Raw genomic sequence first — 25,786 nt, 5'->3', positions numbered from 1 at the left:
GCCAAAAAAAAAAAAAAAAGAAAAGAAAAAAGAAAAAAAACTACTGTAATCATACAAAGTATACTGCCCACAATGGAATAAAATCAGAAATTAATAACAGAAGGAAGCTTGGGAAATTCACAAATATGTGGATATTAAACAACACACTCCTAAAGAACAAATCGGTCAAAGAAGAAATCAGAAGGGAAGTCAGAAAATACTTTGAGATTAGAGTTCCCATTGTGGTTCAGCAGAAATGAATCTGACTAGTATCCAGGAGGAGGCAGGTTCGATCCCTGGCCTCCTTCAGTGAGTTAAGGATCCATCACTGCCGTGAGCTGTGGTGTAGGTGGTAGACATGGCTTGGATCCCACGTTGCTGTGGTGTAGGCTGGCAGCTACACCTCCAATTTGACCCCTAGGGTGGGGACCTCCATGTGCAGTAGGTGCGGTCCTAAAAAGACAAAAAAAAAAAAAAAGATACTTTGAGATTAATGACAAAACACAACATACCAGAACTTGTGGAATGCAGCTGAGGCAGTGCTTGGAGGTAAATTTACACTATAAATGTCTATATTAAAAATGAAAGACATCAAACTCAATACCCAACCTTTCAATGTAAGAAACTAAAAAAAGAAGAGCAAACTAGGAGTTCCTGCTGTAGCACAGGGGGTTAAGAATCTGATTGTCACGGCTTGGGTCACTGCAAAGGGGCAGGTTCAATCCCTGGCCCAGCATGGTGGGTTAAAGGATTCAAAGTGTAGGTCACAGCTGCTACTCAGATTCGATCCCTGTTCCAGAAATTTCCATATGCCACTGGTGCGGCCATAAAAATAAATATTAAAAAAATTTAGGTGTGCTAAATCTAAAGCAAACAGAAGGAAGAAAATAATAGAGATTAGCATGGAGATGAGCAAAATACAGAATAGAAAAATGTTAGATAATATCAACAAAATCAAACACTGTCTCTTTGAAAAGATCAACTGATGGAAAAGTGAGATGACTCAAATTTTTTAAATCAGAGATGAAATAAGGTACATTACTAACGACCTTGCAGAAATGTAAATAATTATAAGGGAATATTATGAATCATTTATATGCAAAAAATTAGACAACCTAGATGAAATGAAAAAAATTACTAGAAAGATACAAACTACAAGAGTTCCCATTGTGGTTCAGCAGAAACGAATCCGACTAGGATCCATGAGGTTGAGGGTTGCATCCCTGGCCTCGCTCAGTGGGTAAAGGATCCGGCATTGCTGTGGCTGTGGTACAGGCTGGCAGCTACAGCTCTGATTCGACCCCTAGCCTGGGAACCTCCATATGCCACGCATGCAGCCCCAAAAAGGCAAAAAGACAAAAAAAAAAAAAAGAAAGAAAGAAAAAAGAAAAAGAAAGACACAAACTACATTGAAACTAATGCAAGTAGAAATAGAAAACCTGAATTATACCTATAAAGAGTTAAAGACCTTAAATTAGTAACCATAAAACTTCCCACAAAGAAAAGGCAAAGACAAATGGCTTTACTGGTGAATTCTTTCAAATGTTTAAAGAAACCCAATCTTTCATAAACTCTTCCTCCAAAATATAAGTGAACACTTCCTAATTCACTCTACAAGCTAAATATTATGCTGATACCCAAATCAGAGAGATATCCCAATAAAAAAAAAGCTATAGACAAATACCTCTTATGAATATAGACTCAAGAGACTCAACAAGCCAAATTTAGCAACATGTAAAAATGATTAGACACCTGATCATTAAAGATTTATCCTAGGAATACAAGATTGGTTAAACATACTAAAAAGTCAATCAATCTAATTTACTATATCACATAAAAAAGGACAAAAAACCACGTCGTGATCATCTCAATCCATGCGCAGACAGCATCTGATAAAATCCAACACTACTTCATAATAAAAACATAAATTGAAAATTAGAAATATAAGGAAAGCTTCTTAACCTGACACGTGGCATCTACAAAAATCCATAGTTAACATTATACTTAATGGAGAAAGATAGAAATCTTTCCTCCTCAATATCAGGAACAAGATAAAGATGTCCCCTTTCTCTTCCTTTTTTTTTTTTTTTTGTCTTTTTAGGGCCACACCTGCGGCACATGGAGGTTCCCAGGCCAGGGGGGTTGAATTGGAGCGGTTGCTGCCTGAGCTTTGCCAGAGCCACAGCAACACCAGATCCGAGCAGCCTCTGCGACCCACACCACAGCCACAGCAATGCCAGATCCTTGACCCACTGAGCGAGGCCAGGGATCGAACCCACAACCTCATGGTTCCTAGTCAGATTCGTTTCCGCTGCACCATGATGGGAACTTCCCCCTTCTCCTTTTCTATTCAGCAATTTACTGGGGGTCCTAGCCAGGCTAACCTGCAAGAGAAATAAGTAAAAGGCTCCAGATTGAAGAAGACATAAAGCTATGTCTATTTGCAGATGACATGATCTTGTATATAGAAACTCCTAAGTAACCCAGAAAAAAACCTATTACAGCTCATAAATGAGTTCAATAAGGTTGCAGAATGTGGGCAATAAAAAAATCAGTATAAATGATGAACATTTTTATATATCCACAATGAACACTTTGAAAATGACAGTAAGAAAACAATTCCAGTTACTACAGCATAAAAACAATAAAATAGTAAAATTAACAACAAAACGGGCAACATGTATACTGAAATCACCATTGCAAGACCTTAAAGAAAGACTAAATAATCAGAAAGACAGCCTGTGTCCATGGAGAGTCCAAGACTTAATACTATTTACTCTTCAGATGGTAACCCTCCCAAACTTGAACTACAGACACACCACAATCTCTATCAAAATTCCAGCTGCATCCCCTCTTGTTTTGTTTTGTTTTTTTGGTAGAAATTCACAAACAAATCCTCAAATTTATATGGAAATGCAAGGGACCCAGAATTGCCAAAATAATCTTGAAAAGGAAGAAAAAATTGAAGGACTTACACTTCGTGCATTCGAAACGTACTGCAATAATCAGGAGAATGTGGTACTGGCATAAGGATAGATTGATGGAATGGAATAAGATGAAGGAGTTCCCGTTGTGGCTCAGCAGTAATGAACCCCACCAGTATCCATGAGGATGCGGGTTCGATCCCTGGCCTCGATCTGTGGATTGAGGATCCAGCATTGCCGTGAGCTGTGGTGTAGGTTGCAGACACAGCTTGGATCCTGCCTTGCTGTGGCTGTGGTGTAGGCCAGCAGCTGCAACTCTGATTCGACCCCTAGTCTGGGAACCTCCCTATGCCGCAAGTGAAGCCTTGAAAAGCAAAAAAAAAAAAAAAAAAAGTTTTTGGCTTTTTTCCACAAATCTCCTTCATTCTCCTTTCTCTCAGCAGAGTGGCAGTGATGATCGCATAGCTGATCGTGCTATGCACCCCCCCGTCCCCCGGCTACACACACACCTCCTTGGGTTACACACCCCAAGCCTAAGGGACCAGCAAAGATGGGTCCTGTTCCCAGACTCCCATTAGAGAGAACGTAATTGGCCCAGCTTGGGCTGGGTGCCCAGGCGTGTCTGATCCTATCAACTGAGACCAGGGATAGGGGTTCTCAAATACCATCTTGGCTGCTTAGATGTCTATTAGAAGGAAGGCTCTCTACTTTGTTAAGTTAGAAGCAGAGGTGGGGAATAAGACAGGCACCCTGATTCTCATAATAGAGCACTTTCTACAACACCTGTCATCCGTCTCCCCTCCCTGCAGGGATGCTGCATACAGTTGTTCAAGTTGTGCACTGCACAACCCTAGCAGCTGGGGGGGGGCAATTCACATTTTAAGCGTAAGTGTATTTGTCATGCCAGTTTCTGAAAGGTGGAAGTAAAAGAGTCTTAGGGAAGAAGAGTCTTTTTCTAATGTGAAAAGGGGGGCTTAGATAGGCTAAAGATGGCTCTGCTTTCTCTATGTCTCCTTCTGCCTTGGTCCCTTTGAAGTATGGGAAGAACTGGGGGTGGGAAGAGGCTACCCCAGACCATGGCTCCAAGACCTGACCTGTCCATCTCCCCACAGGTGGGGGCATCCTTGTTTGCCAGCAATGTTGGAAGTGGACATTTCGTTGGTCTGGCGGGGTCAGGTGCTGCTGCAGGCCTTTCCGTAACAGCTTATGAGTTTAATGTAAGTATTTTATCAGAGTTCGGACAGCTCACACTCCACCTCATAGGTAGATGGGGGGGGCAGTGGTATGAATAATGTGCACTTTGAAGAATAGAGTAGTGCTTTATGAAAGAAACACAAACAGCAATCAGCAAGGGCACCCCTGGTTAACAAAAATCAGTTTGGTCTACAAGTCTCAGGCGTCCCTATTTTGCATGATGGGAGCCCATCAGGCCACGACCCCTGCAAATACATGTGTGAAGAAAGTTCAGAATCTCTTCCGTGTGATGCAGAAGATCGGAGTTATCGTGGAACTGGAGGGTATTTTGGGTCTTAGATATCAAGGGACCATCACAAAACTTAGGTGGGTCAGTGGTTCTTGATCTTTTTGCCACCCCACAGATACCCGAGAGGTAGGACACAGTCTCCGTGGGCTCATTCAGGATATGATTTTCACTGAGTGCGAGGGGATGCACTTCTTTTTTTTTTTTCTTCTTTTCTTTTTTGGCCACCCCACAGCATATGGAGTTCCCAGGCCAGCGATCAGATCTGAGCTGCCGTTGTGACATACGCTGCAGCTGCAGCAATGCCGGATCCTTTAACCTACTATGCCAGGCCAGGGATTGAACCTGGATCCTGAAGCTGCAGAGATGCTGCCGATCCCATTGGGCCACAGCCGGAACTTCTTAACAGTGATTTGCATCTTCCTAATGATGCACTTTTTTTTTTTTTTTGTCTTTTTGCCATTTCTTGGGCCGCTCCCACAGCATATGGAGGTTCCCAAGCTAGGGGTCTAATCGGAGCTGTAGCTGCCAGCCTATGCCAGAGCCACAGCAACGTGGGATCCAAGCCACGTCTGCAACCTACACCACAGCTCACGGCAACGCCGGATCGGTGTGTCTGCAACCTATACCACAGCTCACGGCAACGCCGGATCGTTAACCCACTGAGCAAGGCCAGGGATCGAACCCGCAACCTCATGGTTCCTAGTCGGATTCGTTAACCACTGCGCCACGACAGGAACTCCTAATGATGCACATTTCTAAAGCACTTACTCTGTGCCACATCATGTTAGTACATTCAGTTTTAGACTAGAACTAGACTGCCTGCGTTCACATCTGGGCTGTAACACTTAACAAGCTGTGTGACTTTGGGCAAGTTGCTTAACCTCTCTGAGCCTCGTGTATAAAAACAAGGGATAGCAATGGTACCTGCCATACTGAGTTATGGTGAGGATTGAATGAATTCAGGCTGGAAAAGGGTGCAGAGGCAAGTCTGGCGTATAGGAAGTGCTCAGGAAGCGTTGGTTCACTGATTTCCTTGTGACAAAGGGGGGTTGGGGGCGCTGGTACCCACAGTTCACAGGTAAGGAAACTGAGTCTCAGAGACCTGTGTAACATCATCCAGCAGGCCAGCTGAGCAGCGTGGCCTGCCTGAGCATACAGCCTTGTTTTAACCCGAACCCAAGGAGCTGGGTGGGGCAGGGGGAACACAAGGGGATAAAGGGGAGGTTTAGGAGTCATAGCACTAGGAGTCACAGCAAGTTCCCCGTGCCACTCTTCCCATCGTCATCCCTGTATCCTTTTTTTTTTTTTTTCCTGCTTTTTAGGGCAGCACCCACAGCATGTGGAGGTTCCCGGGCTAGGGGTCCAAATGGAGCTTCTGCTGCCAGCCTACACCACAGCCACAGCAACACAGGATCTGAGATGTGTCTGCGACCTACACCACAGCTCACAGCAATGCCAGATCCTTACTAGTGAGGCCAGGGATCAAACCAGCAACCTCATGGTTCCTAGTCAGATTCATTTCCGCTGCACCATGACGGGAACTCCCCTGTGGCTTTTTAAACAGAGAAACGTGTCAGCCCAGGGAGGGAAGGTAAGTAAGAGGCAGAGCCAGAGGTGGACCAGGCCAGATTCCCTGTGGGTGCAGAGGGAAATCCAAATCCACGTGATTGGGAGTCGAGTCCTGATTCTATTTTCTCGGGCAGGGCATATTTTCCGTGCTGATGTTGGCCTGGATCTTCCTCCCCATCTACGTCGCTGGTCAGGTGAGTCTGAAGGGGGTTGGGAATAGGAATAGGAAGACCCTTTGAGGAGTTCCCGTCGTGGCTCAGTGGTTAACAAATCCGACTAGGAACCATGAGGTTGTGGGTTCGATCCCTGCCCTTGCTCAGTGGGTTAAGGATCTGGCATTGCTGTGAGCTGTGGTGTAGGTCGCAGATGTGGCTCAGATCCCAAGTCGCTGTTGCTGTGGCGTAGACCGGCGGCTACAGCTCTGATTCGACCCCTAGCCTGGGAACCTCCATATGCCACAGATGTGGCCCTAGAAAAGGCAAAAAGACAAAAAAAAAAAAGAAGAAGAAGAAGAAGAAGACCCTTTGGGAAGGGCAGCCCCTCTATCCCTCCCTCCCAGCAGCATCTTCCTTACCAGGTCCTGGCACTGGTAAGGGATCATGCACAGTTGAGGCAATTAGGCATGCAGTCCTTGGCAGGTCCCACCGAGCAGTGGACATCAGGGATACACGTGGGGCTTGCAGAGGCTGGGAGAAATTTTTTTAAATGTCAAATACAAGTGGAAAAAGTCCCAATGTTTAAGCAATAACATATTACTGCTTTTAACTAACATATATATATATATATATATACACATATATGAGTCAGTGACTTTTTTTTTTCATTTGCACCCAAAACCCATCATAATTGTGCTACTTCTGGCTGATTGAAATGGCAGAATTTTTGTGACAAGGGAGTTCCCTTGGTGGTCTAGTGGTTAGGACCTGGCCCTTTCACCGTTGTGGCCCAAGTTCAGTCAGTCTCTGGTCTGGGAAGTGAGATCCCACATCAAGCCGCTGCACACTGTGGCCAAAAATTAATTAATATTAATTAATTAATTAAAGGTTTACTGTGGCAGATCATTTAAAAATTTTTTTTTGTTGTTACAAAATAATGCTGCTTTCCAGAGTTCCTGTTGTGGCTCAGGGGTAATGAACCCAACTAGTATCCGTGAGGATGTGGGCTCCATCCCTGGCCTCACTCAGTGGGTTAAGGATCCGGCGTTGCCGTGTAGGTCACAGATGTGGCTTGGATCCTGCATTGCTGTGACTGTGGTGTAGACTGACAGCTGCAGCTCCAATTCAACCCCTAGCCTGGGAACTTCCATATGCTGCAGGTACAGCCCTAAAAGGACAAAAAAAAACAAAAACAAAACACAAAACACTTTTCCTTCTCCAAGGTCATCAAGATATTCTCTTATATTACCTTCTAGAACTTTCCATGCTTAAGTCAATTATCCACTTAGAACTGACTCTTGTCTATCCTATTTTGAGAATAGAATAATGCTAAAGTTACCCATCAAGAAAATTATAGACCACTTTTGCTTTTGAACATGGAACATGAACTATCCTCAGGGGCCCAACCCTACTCTCCACCTGCAATACACATGTTCATGGAAGAAGCATTTATTGAGCTGAATGCCAGCTGCATTCCAGGCACGGGTCTCATAGTTCCTCATTCTCATCAGGCTCTCTACTTCCCCAGCCCATTACAATGCTTTCTCCTTTTGCTGGAAAGTTTTCCTTTTCCATGATAGTTTGGTTAACTCCTATCATCTATGCAAATCCTACTTCAAGCAACCATTCCTCCAGGAAGCCCTTGCTGATCTCTCTGGTTAGGTTAAACCCCCTCCTTCATTGTGGCTGCTGTAGTTGCCATTTTGCAGAATCTGATAGATTATTAAATTAATATGCCTCTCCCATTAGACCGGGTGTCTCTCCCACTATACTGTGCTTTCTCAACATCAGCGGTAGTGATATTTGGGGCAGGAGAATTCTTTGTTGTATGTGTATATGTATGTACGAGGGGTGTTCGGTGCACTATAGGGTGTTTGTAGCATCCCCAACTTCTACCCACCAAATGCCCATAGCATCCCCCACCCCCAAACTGTGGCAGTCACAATGTGTCCTGACGTGGCCAAATGTCCCCTGGAAGGTATGAAAGCTTCTTCCTTCCATTGAGAACCACTGCACTGGACTGTGTGTCTCTCCCTTTAGATTGTAAGCTCCAAGAGGGCAAGAACTATGTCTGTTTTCTCCCAGTGTCTAGAATAGTGCCTGACACATGGTAAATACTTGAAAAATATTTGTCGAAGTTACTCTATAGCAGAGTCCATGATTTCAGAAGGAAGCGGAATGAAGGATGAGCTGACATCCTTAAGAAGAGGCACCGATTTGGGACTCAAAGTCTTGATCAAATCCCAAAGCCAGGGGTCATCGGCACTAGCAAATAAGAGGGTTGCATCAATGGAAATTTGGGGTGTCGGAGGTGCATGGGGTCCCGGAGATGACAAGGTTTGGATATTGGTCAGAGAAATGCGTGGCTGAAGTGGAAATGCCTGTCTGTTGGTGGGACTGAGCAAACTAAGATACCACACAACTTGTCCCTCATGGGTTTTCTGCACTGTCCTTGAGGCTGCTTGCAGACTGGGAGGACTTCTAGAGACAGGAAGACAGTGAAGGAGCTGGAATTCTCATCGGCTGCTGAACAGGTTTTGGGGAGGGTTGGGCTGAGCAGAAGTTGCTTTGGTCAGGTGGCGTGGGTTTCCAAGGAAGAAGGAGGGGTTTACATGAGGATGGGGTGTGGCTCTCTGGATGTGATTTTGAAAAAAGTTTCATTGAAGTATACTTGATTTCCAAGGTTTGATAATTTCTTCCATACAACAAAGTGATTCTCATATATATATATTATATATATATATATATATATATATATATATATACACATTCTCTTTCAGATTTTTTTTCCCACATAGATCATCACAGAATATTGGGTAGAGTTTTCTGAGCTATAAAATTGTCCCCATTGGCCAATCATTCCATATACCACAGTGTACATACACCGATCCCAAACCCCCAGTCCATCCCTCCCACCCTCCACTGGTCCCCTTTGGTAACCATAAATTTTTCAAAATCTGTGAATCTGTTTCTGTTCTGCAAATAAATTCATTTGTATCATTTTTTTAAAGATTCCATGTATCAGTGATCTCATATGATGTTTGTCTTTCACTGACTGACTTCACTTAGTATGATAGTTTCTAAGCCCATCCATGTGGCTGTAAATGCCATTATTTCATTCTTTTTAGAGCTGAGTAATATTCCATTGTATATATGCACAACATCCTCTTCATCCAGTCTTCCACTGATGGACATTTAAGTTGCTTCCATGTCTTGGCTATTGTAAATAGCGCTGCAATGAACACTGGGAGGCAGGTATCTTTTTGAATTTTGGTTTCGTCTAGATAGATGCCCAGGAGTGGGATTGCTGGATCACATTGTAGTTCCATTTTTAGTTTTTTGAGGCATCTCCATATTGTTTTCCATAGTCATTGCACCCACCGACAGTGTAGGAGGGTTCCCTTTCCTCCACATCCTCTCCAGCATTTATTGTTTGTAGACTTTTTGATGATGGCCATTCTGGTTGGTATAATGTGGAGCATGCGATTAAGGGAGTGTAAGACAGAGGCTGAAGTCCCCTTGCCACCCTCCACCTCCAGGAGATGAGGAACCATCCGAACAAGGACCTAGGGTGGTCCTCTCTTAGGGCAGCTGTCATTCCGATTGCATTTATTTCCGATTAACATGCACCCAGTGACAATCGAAGGGTGGGTGCACTCCCCTGTCTTTCTCTCTCAACCTCGTTTGCTGGCAAATTTGCCTTCTCTGCTGCTTGAAAACAAACAGCCTTGACTCTTCCTCTCATCTATCAGCTGGCTTTGCATGTCGGCCCAGAGTTTGATGGCTGGATACCAAGGCTGCTTGGCTTCTGATGACTTTCATGCCTCCTCCCTTGCTTAGCTCATTGGAAACTTCCTACGTGTAGAGGCTGTGCTGCTCTGGAGATCCAAACAGAGATCAACTGGTAATAAAGGCTATCAGCCAGTGATAAGGGTCTTGCTCCCCAGTGAGACCAGCTGGTGGCTGTCACTCACAGATGAGGCAGTGAATCCACTGGGGGATCGTCTTCCTTGGACAACTCGTCTGAATGGGCTGAAGCTCCCACACGCCCCTTCTACTAAGCTATGGCACCATCACCAAAAGCGTGTCCATTCCATAGGGTTTGATTGATCCTCTCTGTGTATTACTCCCTGATCAAGTGTCAGAGTTCAGTATACTGTGCTCCTGGGAAATCCCTGCTGTGTTTGCCTTGCAGCAAATCAGAGGGTGGAAGCAAGACATTCATGAGGGTCCGAATCCTGAATTGCCCTTTTCAGAAGAAGAGAAAAGGAGAAGAGGAGAAAAGAGAGGCTTTTTCTTTCTCTTTCTAAAAATTTTATTTTATTATTATTATAATTTGTCTTTTGAGGGCCACACCTGAGGCATATGGAGGTTCCCAGGCTAGAGGTCAAATCGGAGCTGCAGCTGAGGTCTACACCACAGCCACAGCAACGCCAGATCTGAGTGGCCTTCTGCGATCTACACCACAGCTCACTGCAATGCCAGATCCTTAACCCACTGAGCAAGGCCAGGGATCGAATGTGTGTCCTCATGGATGCTAGTCAGATTTGTTTCTGGTGAGCCACGATGGGAACGCCTCTTTTTTTTTTTTAAATTTTAAAGCACCTATTTATTCCTGGAGTTCATTTTGGGGGCCAATATTTTATTATGAAAAAACTTCAAACATAAATCAAAGTCGAAATAAATTTATATCAAACCCCTTAAAGTCGTGAATACCCAGATTCCACTACTAAGAAAAAACAAACAAACAAAAAAAACACTGGGAGTTCCCACTGTGGCACTGCAGGTTAAGAACCTGACTGCAATGGCTCTGGTCCCTGCAGAGGCACCAGTTAAAGGATCTGGCATTGCTGCAGCTTCAGTGTAGATAAAAATCCCTGGGGCTTGATTTTCCATTTATAGTGGTGATTTGAAGATTTCTTTTTAGATGCATTTATGGAAATATAAACATGAATTGGTTTAAAGAAAAATATTAAGTCATTAATAATATGGGAGATGGCAAAAACTGGTATGGGTATACATTTGGAATCTGTGAGGGTTGGGTGCATACTTCTGAACCCCAGTTCCTCTTCACACAACCCCCTTGTCCCCATGTTCTCCTCCCTCTTAAGTCTTCCACTGAGAATCCCAAGAAGACCGTCTGTGCCCAGAGTCTGGGGAGCAGGAGGGAGGGGGAGGGCTAGGCTGTTGGGTGGCAAAAGCTCAGCTCTGGTCCCCAGGTCACCACGATGCCGGAATACCTAAGGAAACGCTTTGGCGGCAGCAGGATCCCCATCACCTTGGCCGTGCTCTACCTGTTTATCTACATCTTCACCAAGATCTCGGTAAGGTGGGGTCTCAGCCTGGCGAGAAGTTCAATGACAGCCCGTTGCTGGTGTGTCTCCTCCCCACCCACTTTCTCCTATGGAGGAAGCTTCTGGAAGGTTTGAGGAAGATGGCGCGGGGGGTGGGGGGGTGAGCAGGGGCAGAGGAAGGATAGAGAAAAGGTAGAGGGTAGGACACCCCACTCCTGCCAAAGCTGCTTCTCAGTAACTCGGGATGGTGCCCATCACTGAACGGGACTCCGGGAGCCCTTGGGCAGGTCTGTCTTCTCCCTCCTGGGATCAGACAGTCATCAGCTATTCAGCATATGTACTGATAGCCCTCCCTGACCTTTGGATGGGCAGAGCTCCTGGAAAGTGGCCAAGGGCAGGTGCTTTGCAACCTCCAGGATGTGCCAGTCAGCCTGACTCACACTGACGCTGTTCTCTCTTCCATCTGGAGCTGGGGGAGGCGGGAAAAAGAGGGCAGAGCCATTCTGTTCAATTCCACGCCACCTGCAGATGGGAAAGACAGACATAGAAAGACAAGTGTCAGTGTCCTGCTGGCGGGAAGCTGCAGAAGTGGGGAAGCCTTCCCGAGGGAAGTGGCATCTGGGGAGGAGTTTGCCAGTTAGAGAAAACACGGGGCGGGTGGGGGAGACTGGCCTTCCCGAGGGATGGACAGAGCAGGCAAAAGTTTGGAAGTCTGAATAAACATGACTTGTTAAGGAAACAGGGTGCATTTCCCCATACCCGGAGGACCGGGAGCATGGCATGAGTAAAGGAAAGACAGTCAAGGAGCAGGCCAACCAAGAAGGGCCTGGCATGCAGCTCTAGCTGACTTAGACATTACCTTGGGCGCAGTAGGGAGCCACAGAAGCATTTTACTGAGGAGGAGAAGTTGAGATAATCATGATGGTATTTGGTAAAAGCTGTAGCATGGAGAACGGAGCATAGGAAGACCAAGCATAGAAGCAGAAAGACTGTTGAAGAGCTGGTATTAGCCCAGGGAAGGGTCTCAAGCATCATAATTGCCCATAGGGCTTGCATGCAAGACCCCCATCTGGGAAGAGATGAACAAAGAAAGGATGATAGGAGTTTCCACTGTGGTTCAGTCAGTTATGAACCCAACTAGTATCCCTGAAGATGTGGGTTCCATCCCTGGCTTCACTCGGTGTGTTAAGAATCTGGTGTTGCCATGAGGTGTGATGTAGTCAGCAGCTGCAGTTCTTATTTGACTCCTGGCCTGGGAACTTCCCTACATCTCAGGCGCAGCCCTAAAAAGCAAAAAGAAGGGGGAGGGAAAAAAAGGGAAAGGGAGTTCCCATCGTGGCGCAGTGGTTAATGAATCTGACTAGAAACCATGAGGTTGCAGGTTCGATCCCTGGCCGTGCTCAGTGGGTAAAGGATCGGCATTGCTGTGAGCTGTGGTGTAGGTTGCAGACGCGGCTCGGATCCCACGTGGCTGTGGCTCTGGTGTAGGCCAGAGGCTACAGCTCCGATGAGACCCCTCACCTGGGAACCTCCATATGCCACAGGAGCAGCTCAAGAAATAGCAAAAAGACAAAAAAAAAGGGGGGGGGCAAAAAATAAAGAGAAAAAAGAAAAAGAGAAAAGAAAGGTTAATATATGATGCTTCTGTGTTTGCCAAAATCTAGGCAAGGGCCCCATCCTGGAGAAACTATGCTAAAATGTCTATTCATTTATTCATTCACTCATCAACCTTATGTCTCTCCAGGTGGACATGTATGCAGGTGCCATCTTTATTCAGCAGTCTTTGCACCTGAATCTGTACCTGGCCATAGTTGGGCTGTTGGCCATCACAGCTCTATATACCATTGCAGGTATGACTGAGCAGGGGGGATGCTGGGAGAGGTAGTGGGCAGGGGTCGTGGCCCATCTTCTGATGTGCCTGTGTGTTAAAACCATGTCTTCATGAACCCTCAACCCATTAAGATAATGATTTCTCTGGAGTTCCCATCATGGCTCATTGGTTAATGAACCCAACTAGTATCCATGAGGATGCAGGTTCCATCCCTGGCCTTGCTTGGTGGGTTAAGAATCTGGCGTCGCCATCAGCTGTGGTATAGGTCGCAGACGTGGCTCAGATCTCACGGTGCTGTGGCTGTGGTATAGGCTGGCAGCTACAGCTCTGATTTGACTCCTAGCCTGGGAACTTCCATATGCTGCAGCGAGGCCCTAAAAAGCAAAAAAAGAAGGCATTCCCGTCTGGGAACCATGAGGTTGTGGGTTCGATCCCTGCCCTTGCTCAGTGGGTTAATGATCCGGCGTTGCCATGAGCTGTGGTGTAGGTTGCAGATGCGGGTCAGATCCTGCATTGCTGTGGCTGTGGCGTAGGCTGGCAGCTACAGCTCCGATTCTACCCCTAGCCTGGGAACCTCCATATGCCGCGGGAGTGGCCCAAGAAATGGCAAAAAGATTAAAAAAAAAAAGACAAAAAAAGAAGAAGAAGAGTGACCAGTTCTAACAAATGCAAAAGCCCCTGATGCAGAAAGACCTTGGTTGAATTTCCAGCACCTGTAGAAGCCACTCGCCTCGAGCACCAGGGAAAGGAAAAGGCTAGTCGCAATTGCCAGTTTTTCTCTGCTTTTTCTGGTTAGGGGATGTGTCTTCTCCAGGAGAGGGTCAGCTGGGTGGGGATAGGGAACATGCTGTTTTGTTTGCCTCTGTATTCTTACGATATAGAACTAGGTCAGGTGCTGGCCAGATGTTTGGTGAGTGATTGAATAAAACCCTAACACATGAGAAATGCTCAGTAAACTTGAAATGAGGTTGGGGAGTTCCCGTTGTGGCACAATGGTCATGAGCCTAACTAGTATTCATGAGGCTTTGGGTCCAATCCCCGGCCCCCGGCTTGGTGGGTTAAGGATCCGGCGTTGCTGTGAGCTGTGGTGTTGGTCGCAGACATGTCTTGGATCCTGCCTTGCTGTGGCTGTGGTGTAGGCTGGCGGCTACAGCTCAGATTTGACCCCTAGCCTGGGAACTTCCATAGGCTGCAGGTGCGGCCTTAAAAAGACAAAAAAGACAAAAAAAGAAAAAAAGAAAGAAATGAGATTGGGTTTCAGTGGCACCAAACTTCAGGATCTCACCATACTCCAGCTGATTCACTGCTAGAAAGGGATCAGCAGAGAGTTGGGGCCAGTGCAAAGCCAGGTTTCCCTCCATTTAAAAGAAAAAAAAATTTTAATTAAAGTATAGTTGATTGGTTTCTCTCTGTTTAAGGGGACCCTATTGCTGGGCCAAGGAAGGAGGAATCACAAGAAAATTCCATACCTGCATGAATTTAAAAAAAAATTGGACAGGGAGTTCCTGCTGCAGCTCAGTGTAAACAAACCCAACTAGAATCCATGAGGATGCAGGTTCCATTCCTGGCCTCAATCAGTGGGTTAAGGATCAGGCGTAGCTGTGAGCCTTGGTGTGGGTCACAGATGTGGCTCAGGTCTTGCAGTGCTGTGGCTGTGGTGTAGCATGGCAGCTGCAGCTCTGATTCGACCCCTAGCCTGGGAACTTCCATATGCTGGAGGTGCAGCCCTAAAAAGCAAAAAATAAATAAATAAAAATTGAGGAGTTCCCGTCGTGGCGCAGTGGTTAGCGAATCCGACTAGGAACCATGAGGTTGCGGGTCCGGTCCCTGCCCTTGCTCAGTGGGTTAACGATCCGGCGTTGCCGTGAGCTGTGGTGTAGGTTGCAGACGCGGCTCAGATCCCGAGTTGCTGTGGCTCTGGCGTGGGCTGGTGGCTACAGCTCCGATTAGACCCCTAGCCTGGGAACCTCCATATGCCGAGGGAGCAGCCCAAGAAATAGCAAAAAAAAAAAAAAAAAAGACAAAAAATTGGACCGTGACCTTACTCATGTGTAAATATGTTTATATCAGATAAGTGTCCCTTCTCTGCAGGGAAAAAGGAAGGAAGGAAAGATTGGGAAGAGACTGAAAATATTGCTTTGTCTAGATGCCAATGGATTTGCTACCTTTTTCGAGGTGAAGAAACCAATATGAATCCTTTGAGGCCAACCACTGTGACCCTGTTTGGGAAGCCTATTAGACTCTAAATACCTAGTACTCACATACATCCTTTTTCCAATATTAAAAAAACATGTGTTCAGAGCTTGGAGACCACGGCCCAAATGTCACTTCCTATGTCAATTACAAATTACTCTGGGGGAGCTCCCATTGTAGCTCAGTGTAAACCAATCTGACTAGTATCCATAAGGATGCAGGTTTGATCCCTGGCCTCACTCAGTGGGTTAAAGATCCAGTGTTGCCATGAGCTGTGGTATAGTTCAGACTTGTCTCAGATCCTGCTTTGCTATGGCTGTGGTGTAGGCTGCCAGCTATATCTCTGATTAGACCCCTAGCCTGGGAACCTCCATATGCAATGGGTGCGGCCCTAAAAAGACAAAAGACAAAGAAAATTAAAAAAAAAAGAAAAAGAAAAGAAAAGAAGAGAAGAGAAGAGAAGAAGGGAAGGGAAGGGAAGGGAAGGGAGGGAAGGAAAGGAAAGGAAAGGAAAGGAAAGGAAAGGAAAGGAAAGGAAAGGAAAGGAGAAAAGAAAAGGAAAGGAAAGGAAAGAAAAGAAAAGAAATTACTCTGGGGAGTTCCCCTTGTGGTTCAGCAGAAATGAACCCGACTAGTATCCACAAGGATGCAGGTTCGATCCCTGTCCTTGCTCAGCGGACGAATGGTCTGGCATTGCGGTGAGCTGTGGCATAGGCTGGCAACTGTAGCTCTGATTTGACCCCTAGCCTGGGAACTTCCATATGCCACATGCAGCCCAAAAAAGAAAAAAAAAAAAAAAGACTGTAACTCACCCCCCATGAATTTAGGGACTTAATGTTTTATATCCCCTCCACCCCAATTCATTGCATGGGTTGCCTGGGTGGGTCTTCTGCTGGTCTCACTTGGCTTGGTTGAATTCTAGTTAGAGGGCAGCTGGGACAGCTGGTTGGAACAAAACAGCCTCACTCAAATGGCTGGTGGTTGGCTTGGCTTCATCCGGGCTTTCCCTCCATGGGCCATCATGCTCCGCAAGGTTAGAATGGGCTTTTCAATGAAGCATGGTGGTCTCGGGGCAACATAAGAACAAGAGCAGGAGCTGCAGCGCCCCTCATGGCTGAAGCTTGGAGGTGCACAGTATCACAGCCACCATATTCTGTTGGTCAAAGCAAGTCCTTTGGCTAAGCGATATTGAAGAGGTAGAGAGCTCTGCCACATGAAAGGTTCAGCAAAACCACATTGCAAATGGGAAGGAGATAGTGTGGCCATTTTTGCAAACGAAGAACACGAAGTCTCCCCAGGTCCTCTGTGCCACCGAGAGTAACTCCTCTCCATCCAAGTACCTGCCCCTCACTCAATGTTCCTCTCCCCACCAGGTGGCCTGGCTGCTGTGATCTACACAGATGCTCTACAGACTCTGATCATGCTTATAGGAGCACTTACCCTGATGGGCTACAGTAAGTGGGGTCCCAGTGTCATTTGGGTGGATGACAGCACCTCTCTCAAGCAAGGACACCTGCTTTCATAGCCAGCTGGGGATTCCTGCTTGAGGCATGGTTATTTTAGCTGGAAGAGAACCATGCTTATCAAGCAAAGATGAATAGCCCTTTCTGTATTGATATGGATAAATCATGAAATAAAAAAAAATAAAAGGGCCCAAAAGGGGCCCTTTTCTTCCTTGTGGGAAAATTTCAATTAATAAGTGCAGATGGAGTGAGGGAAATAGCATATCACCATCAGAAAGCAGAAAGGAGTTCCTGCTGTAACTCAGCAGGTTAAGAATTCAACGTAGCATCCTTGCAAATGTGGGTTCAATCCCTGGCCTGGCTCAGGATCTGGTGTTGCCACAAGATGCAACTCAGATCCAGCATTGCTGTGGCTGTGGCGTAGGCCAGCAGCTGCAGCTCCAATTCAACCTCTAGCCTGGAAACTTCTCTATGCCACAGATGTGCCATAAAAAGAACAACAAAAAGAGAATGCCACAGTAATGATTGCTACAGGCAAGATCAAATGATAAATAGTGAGGTTATTACAAGAGAGTTTATGAAGAAATAGGCTATTTGCTTGGTCTCAGAGTATCATGTCCAAAATAGTTCATTATAAAGGTGTCCAAAATGTTTTTTAAAAATATTTATTAAATACAGAGGGAAATAGAGCCACTTTACAGTGGAGAAATGTGGCACACACCACTCTAACTAAGTGATCATGGTTAATATCAGTAATCAGATGTATCAATGTGTAGCACGTGACATCATGTGCTGGGAAGGACATGGCATCACCTTTGTGCCATTCTTGCCAAAATCTATAACCTCAGCTTCATCGTGAGTAAACATCAGACAAACCCAAATGGAGGGACATTTTACAAAAGACAAAGACCAACATTTTTCAACAGTGTCAAGGGCATGAAAAATAAGGAAAGGCTAAGGGACGACACAGAGAGGATGAAACTGAGACACAATAAACAGTGTGGATCCCGGATTGAATCCCAGGAGAGAAAATGAACATTAGAGGTGCCATATGAACACACAGTATAGTTAATAACAATGTGCCCATGTTTATTTCTTAGTTTTTAGAACTATACTCTGTTTATGTTATACAGGTGAAAAGTGTATGGGAATCCCCTATGTTACTTTGACAACTCTTCTGTATGTCTATACTTATCTCAAAATTAAAAGTTAAAACTTAGCCATTAAAACGTGTGATCCAGATATTCTATCTTATTTAATGTTCATAACAATCCAATGATATGAGTATTATTATTACCCCTTTTGGAAATGAGAAAATTAAGGCACCAATTGTTAAAGAAACTTGCCCCATGTCACAAAGCTAGGATTCAAAGCCAGCATTCAAACCCAGGCAGACTGACTTCACATTTTTTACCCTTCCCCATCCTACTGCCTGCTAATAATAGGGAGGGAGGTAACATGGTAAAAACTTTTGTGGGGAAGGACTAGGAGCAAGGGTCAAAGAGGATAGGCAAGAATTTCACCTGAACATGGTGTCCTTCTGCAGAGTTTGAATGTTGTGTATGTGCCACTTTTACCTTTCAAACAAAAATTCAAAGAAATAATCGTGGAATAATAAATTGATTTTACAATAAGAACAGCAACAAGAATTTCTTAGTATTAGCCTTAACAGGAAATGTTTTGGACCCTAGTGAAGAAGAAAAATTTCACTGGTACATATAAAGAGGAAAAACACAGATGAGCAGTAAATATACAAAGGACATGTGTCCAGCTTCACTGCATAAATGTTTGGTGTGGTTGCTATCATAAATAGCAAACTTTGACCCTCCCAGTGCCACAAAAGTGACTCACAACACTTTCAGGTTTTAGAGGCAAGAAAGCCAAAAGATAAATCTTCACATGGGCTGTTTTTCTTAGCCAAACTTCCTAATCTTTCTCCATAAAATATGGGGTCTCATTTGGGAAAGTTCTATTACTTAATTTATTGCAGTCAGACAGGAGAGAGATTACAGATCAACCGTCAACAACCTTCATTATTCTGCTCTATCTGGTAGGATTTCTCCCAAGGTATCTAGAGGTTTTCAAAGGTTGAAGATGAATTGACCATATCTGCATGGTTTTATTTCTGTGCTTTCAATTCTGTTCCATTGATCTACATGACTGTTTCTAGCCTAATACCATACCATTTTGATTACTATAGTTTTTTAATATGGTTTGAAACCAAGTCCTGTGAGATCTCCAGTTTTGTTCTTCTTTCTTAAGATTTCTTTGGCTACTCAGGATCTTTTGTGGTTCCATGTGACTATTAGGATTTTTTTTTCTATTTCTATGAAAAATGCCATTGGAATTTTGATAGGGATTGCATTGCATGTGTATATCACATTGGGTCGTATGGACATTTTAGTGATATCAATCTTCCAATTCATATGCATGGAGTATCTGTCCATTATTTATGTCTTCTTCAATTTCTCTCATCATTGTTACTCACAGTTTATGGTGTACAGATCTTTCACCTCCTTGATTGGATTTATTTACATGTATTTTATTCATTTTGATGCAGTTGTAAATTGTATTGTTTTCTTTTTGAGGTATGTTCGATTGACAATGTTTTTGTTAGTTTCATGTGTATAGCAAAGTGATTCAGTTGTATATATACTAATGTATATTTCAGATTCTTTTCCATTGTAGGTTATTGAACATAGTTCCCTGTGCTATACAGTAAATCCTTGTTACATATATAGCATACATATATATGTTTCAGGTGTGTGCCAGTACTGTTTTATCTTTCTAATAGTTTGTTGTTGGTATATTATTTGTTGATATTTGTATATTAATTTTGTATTCTGCAACTTTACTGAATTGATTTATTAGTTCTAACTATTTTTCATGCAATCTTTGGGGCTTTTTATATATAATATATTTAGCAAAGAGGGACACCTTATTTTTAAAATATTTGGAGATTTTTCAGATACATCTCTGTTACTGATTTTACTTTAATTCCATTATAATCATAGAACATATTTTGTATGATTATTCCTTATGAGTTTGTTGAGGTTTGTTTTATGGCCAGAAATTTTGCCTACTTTGATAAACATTCCACGTGTTGTTGGGTATAGTGTTTAAATGTCAATTAGGTCAACTTGTTTCATAGTGTTGGGTAACTCTTCTTTATCTTTAGTAATGTTTTCATCTATTTTTTCTATCAACCACAAAAAAGTGGTGTTGAGATTTCCAACTATAGTTGTTGACTTATTTATTTCTCTTTTTAGGATATTTCTGTGTTATTGGTGAATTGACTTCTTTATCATTATGTGATGTCCCTCTTGGTCATATTCTTTGTTCTGGAGTCTAATTTGTCTAATATTAATATAGTCTCTCTAGCTTTCCCTTGATTAGCGTTTGTTTATTTTTTGTCTTTTTAGGGCTACACCTGTGGCATATGGAATTTTTCAGGCTAGGGGTCGAATCAGAGCTACAGCTGCCAGCCTACACCACAGCCATGTCTGCAAATTATACTGCAGCTCGTGGCAATGCCAGATCCTTAACCCACTGAGCGGGGCCAGGGATCGAACCTGCATCCTCATGGATACTAGGCGGATTCATTTCTGCTGCACCACAATGGAAACTCCCCTCTTGATTAAAGTTTGAATGCTATATATTTTTCTATCATTTTACTCTTAACCCAGCTATGTTTTATATTTAAAGTGGGTTTCTTGTAGACATCATATAGATGGGTCATGTTTTTTTAATTTAATCTATCTCTATCTTTTAATTTGGATCTTTAGATCAAATCCATTCATATTATTATTGACAGGGTTTGATTCAAATCTACCAATTTGCCAGTTATTGTCTAGTTTTTCCATTTGTCCTCTGGTTCCATTTTTCATTTCTTAAAAATTATTTCAGTTCTGGCCCTAGGGCTTATAATATTCATTTCAGTCTACCTTCAAATAATACACAGCTTTGTTTATAATTTAAGTACCTTACAATATTACACTCCCAAATCCTCTTTCCTGTCTTTTGTGTTATTGCTGCTATACATTTACATATGCTATAAACACTACACCAAGTTTGGCTTTAGGTAGTCTGTTATCTTTTAGAGTGGCTAAAAAGACAAAAAAGTCTTTTTACTAACCTTCGTTTTAATGATTTCTGAATATCTTCATTTCTTTATTTCTTGTGAGTATACCTCTTCTGGTAGTGAACTCTCTTGATTTTTGTTTTTCTGGAAACATGACTGTTTCTCCATTTTTTGTGCACTTTTTCATATAATTTATTTTGATGTTCAATAAAGCTTTTGATAAGTTTCTATAGCAAAATGTACACAAATATGAAACTCCGAACAGATTTCTCATTATGATTTTATTATACATGACTTTACTAAGATGGTACAGATAAACAGAAATAGCCATATCTCTACATGAATTTTCAATGGGTATAATATTCTGTGTTATTTATATTTCTCAGCACTTTTATGATGCGACTCTATTGTCTCCTGGCATGCATAGCTTTTGAGAAGTGTGTCGTAATTCTTTTTTTTTTTTTTTTTTTTTTTGCTTTTTAGGGCTGCATCCGCAGCACATGGAGGTTCCCAGGCTAGGGGTCAAATTGGAGCTGCAGCTGCCAGCCTATACCATAGCCACATCGATGAGGAATCTGAGCCACATCTGTGACTTACACCACAGCTCACCACAGTGCCAGATCCTTAACCCACTGATCAAGGCCAAGGATTGAACCCACATCCTCATGGATACTAGTCAGATTCATTACTGCTGAGGCACAATGGGAATTACAGTGTGTTTCTTTCTTAAAAGAAATAGCGAGGCATCATAATGAGAAAGAGAGAATAAAATAGAATGCAAAGCAAGAGTAAGCAGGTCAATTATTACAGTTCACATAAAAAAGGGATTAAACTCAGGGCTTTTATTAGCAATTGTCGATCTCTGTGGTGGGTACATGGCTATTTGTGCTATTATTCTTTTACTTATATATTGTTTATTTCTCAACAAAACTCAAGGATTATAGTTTGGGTTAAAAATTAACCTTTTTATAATTGGTAGGTGGCGCATGTAAAGGAAAGTATAATACGAGGCAAAAAGCATTAAACAGAGGGAAAGGAGTTCCCTTCAGTGGTTAACGAATCCGACTAGGAACCATGAGGTTGCCGGTTCAATCCCTGGCCTTGCTCAGTGGGTTAACGATCCGGCGTTGCCGTGAGCTGCTTGCAGTGTAGGTTGCAGACGCGGCTTGGATCCCGCGTTGCTGTGGCTCTGGTGTAGGCCGGTGGCTACAGCTCCAATTCGACCCCTAGCCTGGGAACCTCCATATGCCGCGGGAGCGGCCCAAGAAATAGCAAAAAGGCTAAACATAAATAAATAAATAAAAATAATAAATAAATAAACAGAGGGAAAAACATTTTATACGAAAAGATAGCAAACTTACAACGAAGATATAACTTGTGTATTAAATATCATTGCAGCAAGATATGCAAAAGTTGTTATAGATAGAAACCGAAATGGTATACAAGGACTCTAATACATGAGAGAATAAGAAGCCAAAACACAAATAAGTTTTTGGAAATTATAAATTATATAAATGATTAAACATTCTCATAATAGTATAGATTTTCCCCACCATCTCAGAACCATCTACAAAAATGAATCATGGAGTTCCCAGTGTGGTGCAGTGGTTAACGAATCCGACTAGGAACCATGAGGTTGCGGGTTGGATCCCTGGCCTGGCTCAGTGGGTTAAAGATCCGGTGTTGCCATGAGCTGTGGTGTAGGTCGCAGATGCGGCTCGGATCCCGCGTTGCTGTGGCTCTGGCGTAGGCCGGTGGCTACAGCTCCGATTCGACCCCTAGCCTGGGAACCTCCATATGCTGTGGGAGCGGCTCACGAAAAGGCAAAAAGACAAAAAAATAAATAAAAATAAAAATTAAACCTTATAAAAAATGAATCATTAAAAACATTAAAGTTTGCAAATATATGCATGTAAATATTGATCAGAATACATTATTTTACCTATGCAAAACCAAAAAAATCAAATTCATTAGGAAATGTGTAAATTAAGATAGATCTAATTACTTAGGAATTTTAAAGCCATCTCAATAGTGCTTGGATCGAAGAGGAAATGAAAACTGCCGCCACATGGGAGTTCCCCTTGTGGCACAGAAGAAATGAACCTGGCTAGTATCCATGAGGACTTGGATTTGATCCCTGGTCTCGCTCAGTGGGTCAAGAATCCAGAGTTGCCATGAGCTGTGGTGTAGGTTGCAGACACAGCTCGGATCCAGAGTTGCTGAGGCTGTGGTGTAGGCTGGCAGCTACAGCTCTGATTGGACCTCTAGCCTGGGAACTTCCATATGCCCCAGGTGCAGCCCTAAAAAGTGAAAAAAACAAAAACAAAAACAAAAACAGAAAACAAAACTGCCATCACAGACTGTTTATAGAAGATGAGAGAACATTACATTTCATACCTAATCAAAGCTGTCTTTTAGAAAAACATTTATATCCACGAATATGAAAGACTAATCAAGTAAATTAGAAAAAACTATAGAATGAATTATCCCAACACCTATTTCTTTGAAGAGAACCATAAAAGACAAGGAGAAATCAAAACAAGGAAAATGGAGAAAAACAAGGCAGTATAATTAGGAATGAGAAAAGGAACTAAAAGCACAGAGGAAAAAGATTTAGATTATAAGAATATAATTTACGGCATTCCTGTTGTGGCTCAGTAGTTAACGAATCCAACTAGGAACCATGAGGTTGCGGGTTCAATCCCTGGCCTCGCTCAGTGGGTTAAGGATCCGGCATTGCCGTGAGCTGTGGTGTAGGTCACAGACGCGGCTTTCATCCTGCGTGGCTGTGGCTCTGGCATGGGCTGGCAGCTACAGCTCTGATTCAACCCCTAGCCTGGGAACCTCCATATGCCGTGGGAGCAGCCCTAGAAAAGGCAAAAAAGACCGAAACAACAAAACAAAACAAAAAAAAGAATATAATTTACAAAGCTATATGAACACACTTAAAAAATTCATGTTTTTCTAGGAAAATCTAAATAACTAAATTTGACTTGGGAAAGTAGGAAACCTCAATAGAAATGGATAGAAACTAGGACATTTGTTTACAAAACCCCTTCAAAAAGGGGCATGAAGAAAACTAGAAGCAAGCCTATTAGAATCAGAAAAAGAGCTATCTTGTCACTTATACAATAAAAAAAATCATAAAATGTACTACTGAAGAGAGACAAAATTTTTATTATAGGCAGATTATCTAGGTTGCCTACGGGGAAGAAGCAAGAGAAACTGAAAAACCTAATCTAGAACAGAGCTTATTAAAGTGACTGAAATCAAGAGTAATATTCAGGAGTTTCCATCGTGGTGCAGTGGTTAACGAATCCGACTAGGAACCATGAGGTTGCAGGTTCGGTCCCTGCCCTTGCTCAGTGGGTTAAGGATCCGGTGTTGCCGTGAGCTGTGGTGTAGGTTGCAGACGTGGCTTGGATCCCGCGTTGCTGTGGCTCCGGCGTAGGCTGGGGGCTACAGCTCCGATTCGACCCCTAGCCTGGGAACCTCCATATGCCGCAGGAGTGGCCCAAGAAATGGCAAAAAGAAAAAAAGAAAAGAGTAATATTCAGAGTTCCCATTGTGGCTCAGCAGTAACCACCCAAAGAGTATCCATGAGGATGTGGGTTCAATCCCTGGCCTTCCTCAGTGAATTAAGGATCTGGCGGTGCTGTGAGCTGTGGTGTGGGTCACAGACAAGGCTTGGATCCCAAGTTGCTATGGCTGTGGCATAGGCTGGCAGCTGCAGCTCCAGTTTGACCCGTAGCCTGGGAACTTCCATATGCCAAGAGGGTGGCCCTAAAAAGACCAAAAAAAAAAAAAAAGAAAATTCCAAACTTCACTTGGTACCAGATGTCTCCTATACGGGTGCTGCTCAGACTGTGGTCTATGGCCCAGCAGTATCAGTGTCAACTGGGAGCCCATTAGAAGGGCAGGATTGCAGGCCCCCCCAGCAGACTTGCCAGTCAGAATGCAGCTTTTCATGGTTCCCAAGTAATTCATGGGCACATTAAAGTTTACGCATTAAAATGCATTGCCTATTTTATTTTCACCCCTCCTGGGATATTTTTTTTCTTTTTTTAGGGCCGCACCTGCAGCATATGGAAGTTCCCAGGCTAGGGGTTGAATCAGAGCTGCAGCTGAGGCCTACCCCACAGCAACACTGGACCTGAGCCACATCTGTGGCCCACACAGCAGCTTATAGCAATGCCAGATTCTTAACTCACTGAGCAAGGCCAGGGATTGAACCTGCATCATTATGGATATTAGTTGGGTTCTTAACCCACTGAGCCACAACGGGAACTCTCTGGGGTGATTCTTTTTGTAGTCTTTCTACCTGCTATTATCTGTATGCCTGTCTTTTACACGCTCAGATGGGCGGGTCCAGTTATTGACAAACCTACCCCCCCACACACCCCACTAACACAAAATAATTCTTCAGGGAAATAAAGCATGACAAAAATGTATCATCATGATATTCTTGCCCAGTAGCCACAATCTTCAGCAAAGATGAGCCAGGCTCCAGGCTACCTATAATTCCTACATAAGTGGTAACACCAACCCCTTCTCTCCCATTCAAAAAAAAAAAAAAAAAAAGCCTTCTGGAAAGCCATCAAGTGAAAACAACATTATTTGGGGGCATCACTTTTTTCAGTTAATGAAAAGAAACAAATTACCCCCAAACTAGAGTACTTTATTATTTTTTAAGAATGACCCACCTTTGTGCCTATGTTTTATGGGCATTATCTCACTTAATCCTTGCTCCAGCCCTTTGAGGCTGGCATTACATGAACCCACCCGCAGGTGAGGAAATGGAATTTCAGACTGAG

General features: G+C 43.5%; 1 protein-coding gene across 6 annotated transcripts in view; it reads left to right on the top strand.

Annotated features, from left to right (window-relative positions):
• The window catches only part of SLC5A11 (solute carrier family 5 member 11), an 81,096-nt gene that overhangs the window by 18,806 nt on the left and 36,504 nt on the right, over positions 1 to 25,786 (top strand). The window contains exons 4-8 of one of the 6 annotated variants that reach the window (XM_047779138.1): positions 4,016 to 4,120; positions 6,090 to 6,149; positions 11,330 to 11,434; positions 13,149 to 13,254; positions 16,802 to 16,882. In XM_047779138.1, the coding sequence (XP_047635094.1) occupies positions 4,016 to 4,120; positions 6,090 to 6,149; positions 11,330 to 11,434; positions 13,149 to 13,254; positions 16,802 to 16,882 (457 nt within the window). The remainder of the gene's footprint in view (positions 1 to 4,015; positions 4,121 to 6,089; positions 6,150 to 11,329; positions 11,435 to 13,148; positions 13,255 to 16,801; positions 16,883 to 25,786) is intronic. The other 5 variants (XM_047779140.1, XM_047779139.1, XM_047779144.1 and 2 more) reach the window with 5 other exon arrangements.

The sequence above is a fragment of the Phacochoerus africanus genome, chromosome 5 (genome assembly GCF_016906955.1).
Source record: "Phacochoerus africanus isolate WHEZ1 chromosome 5, ROS_Pafr_v1, whole genome shotgun sequence".
Taxonomy (NCBI): Eukaryota; Metazoa; Chordata; class Mammalia; order Artiodactyla; family Suidae; genus Phacochoerus; species Phacochoerus africanus.
The sequence above is the reverse complement of the archived record's forward strand: the minus strand, read 5'-3'. Positions and strand labels throughout refer to the sequence as shown.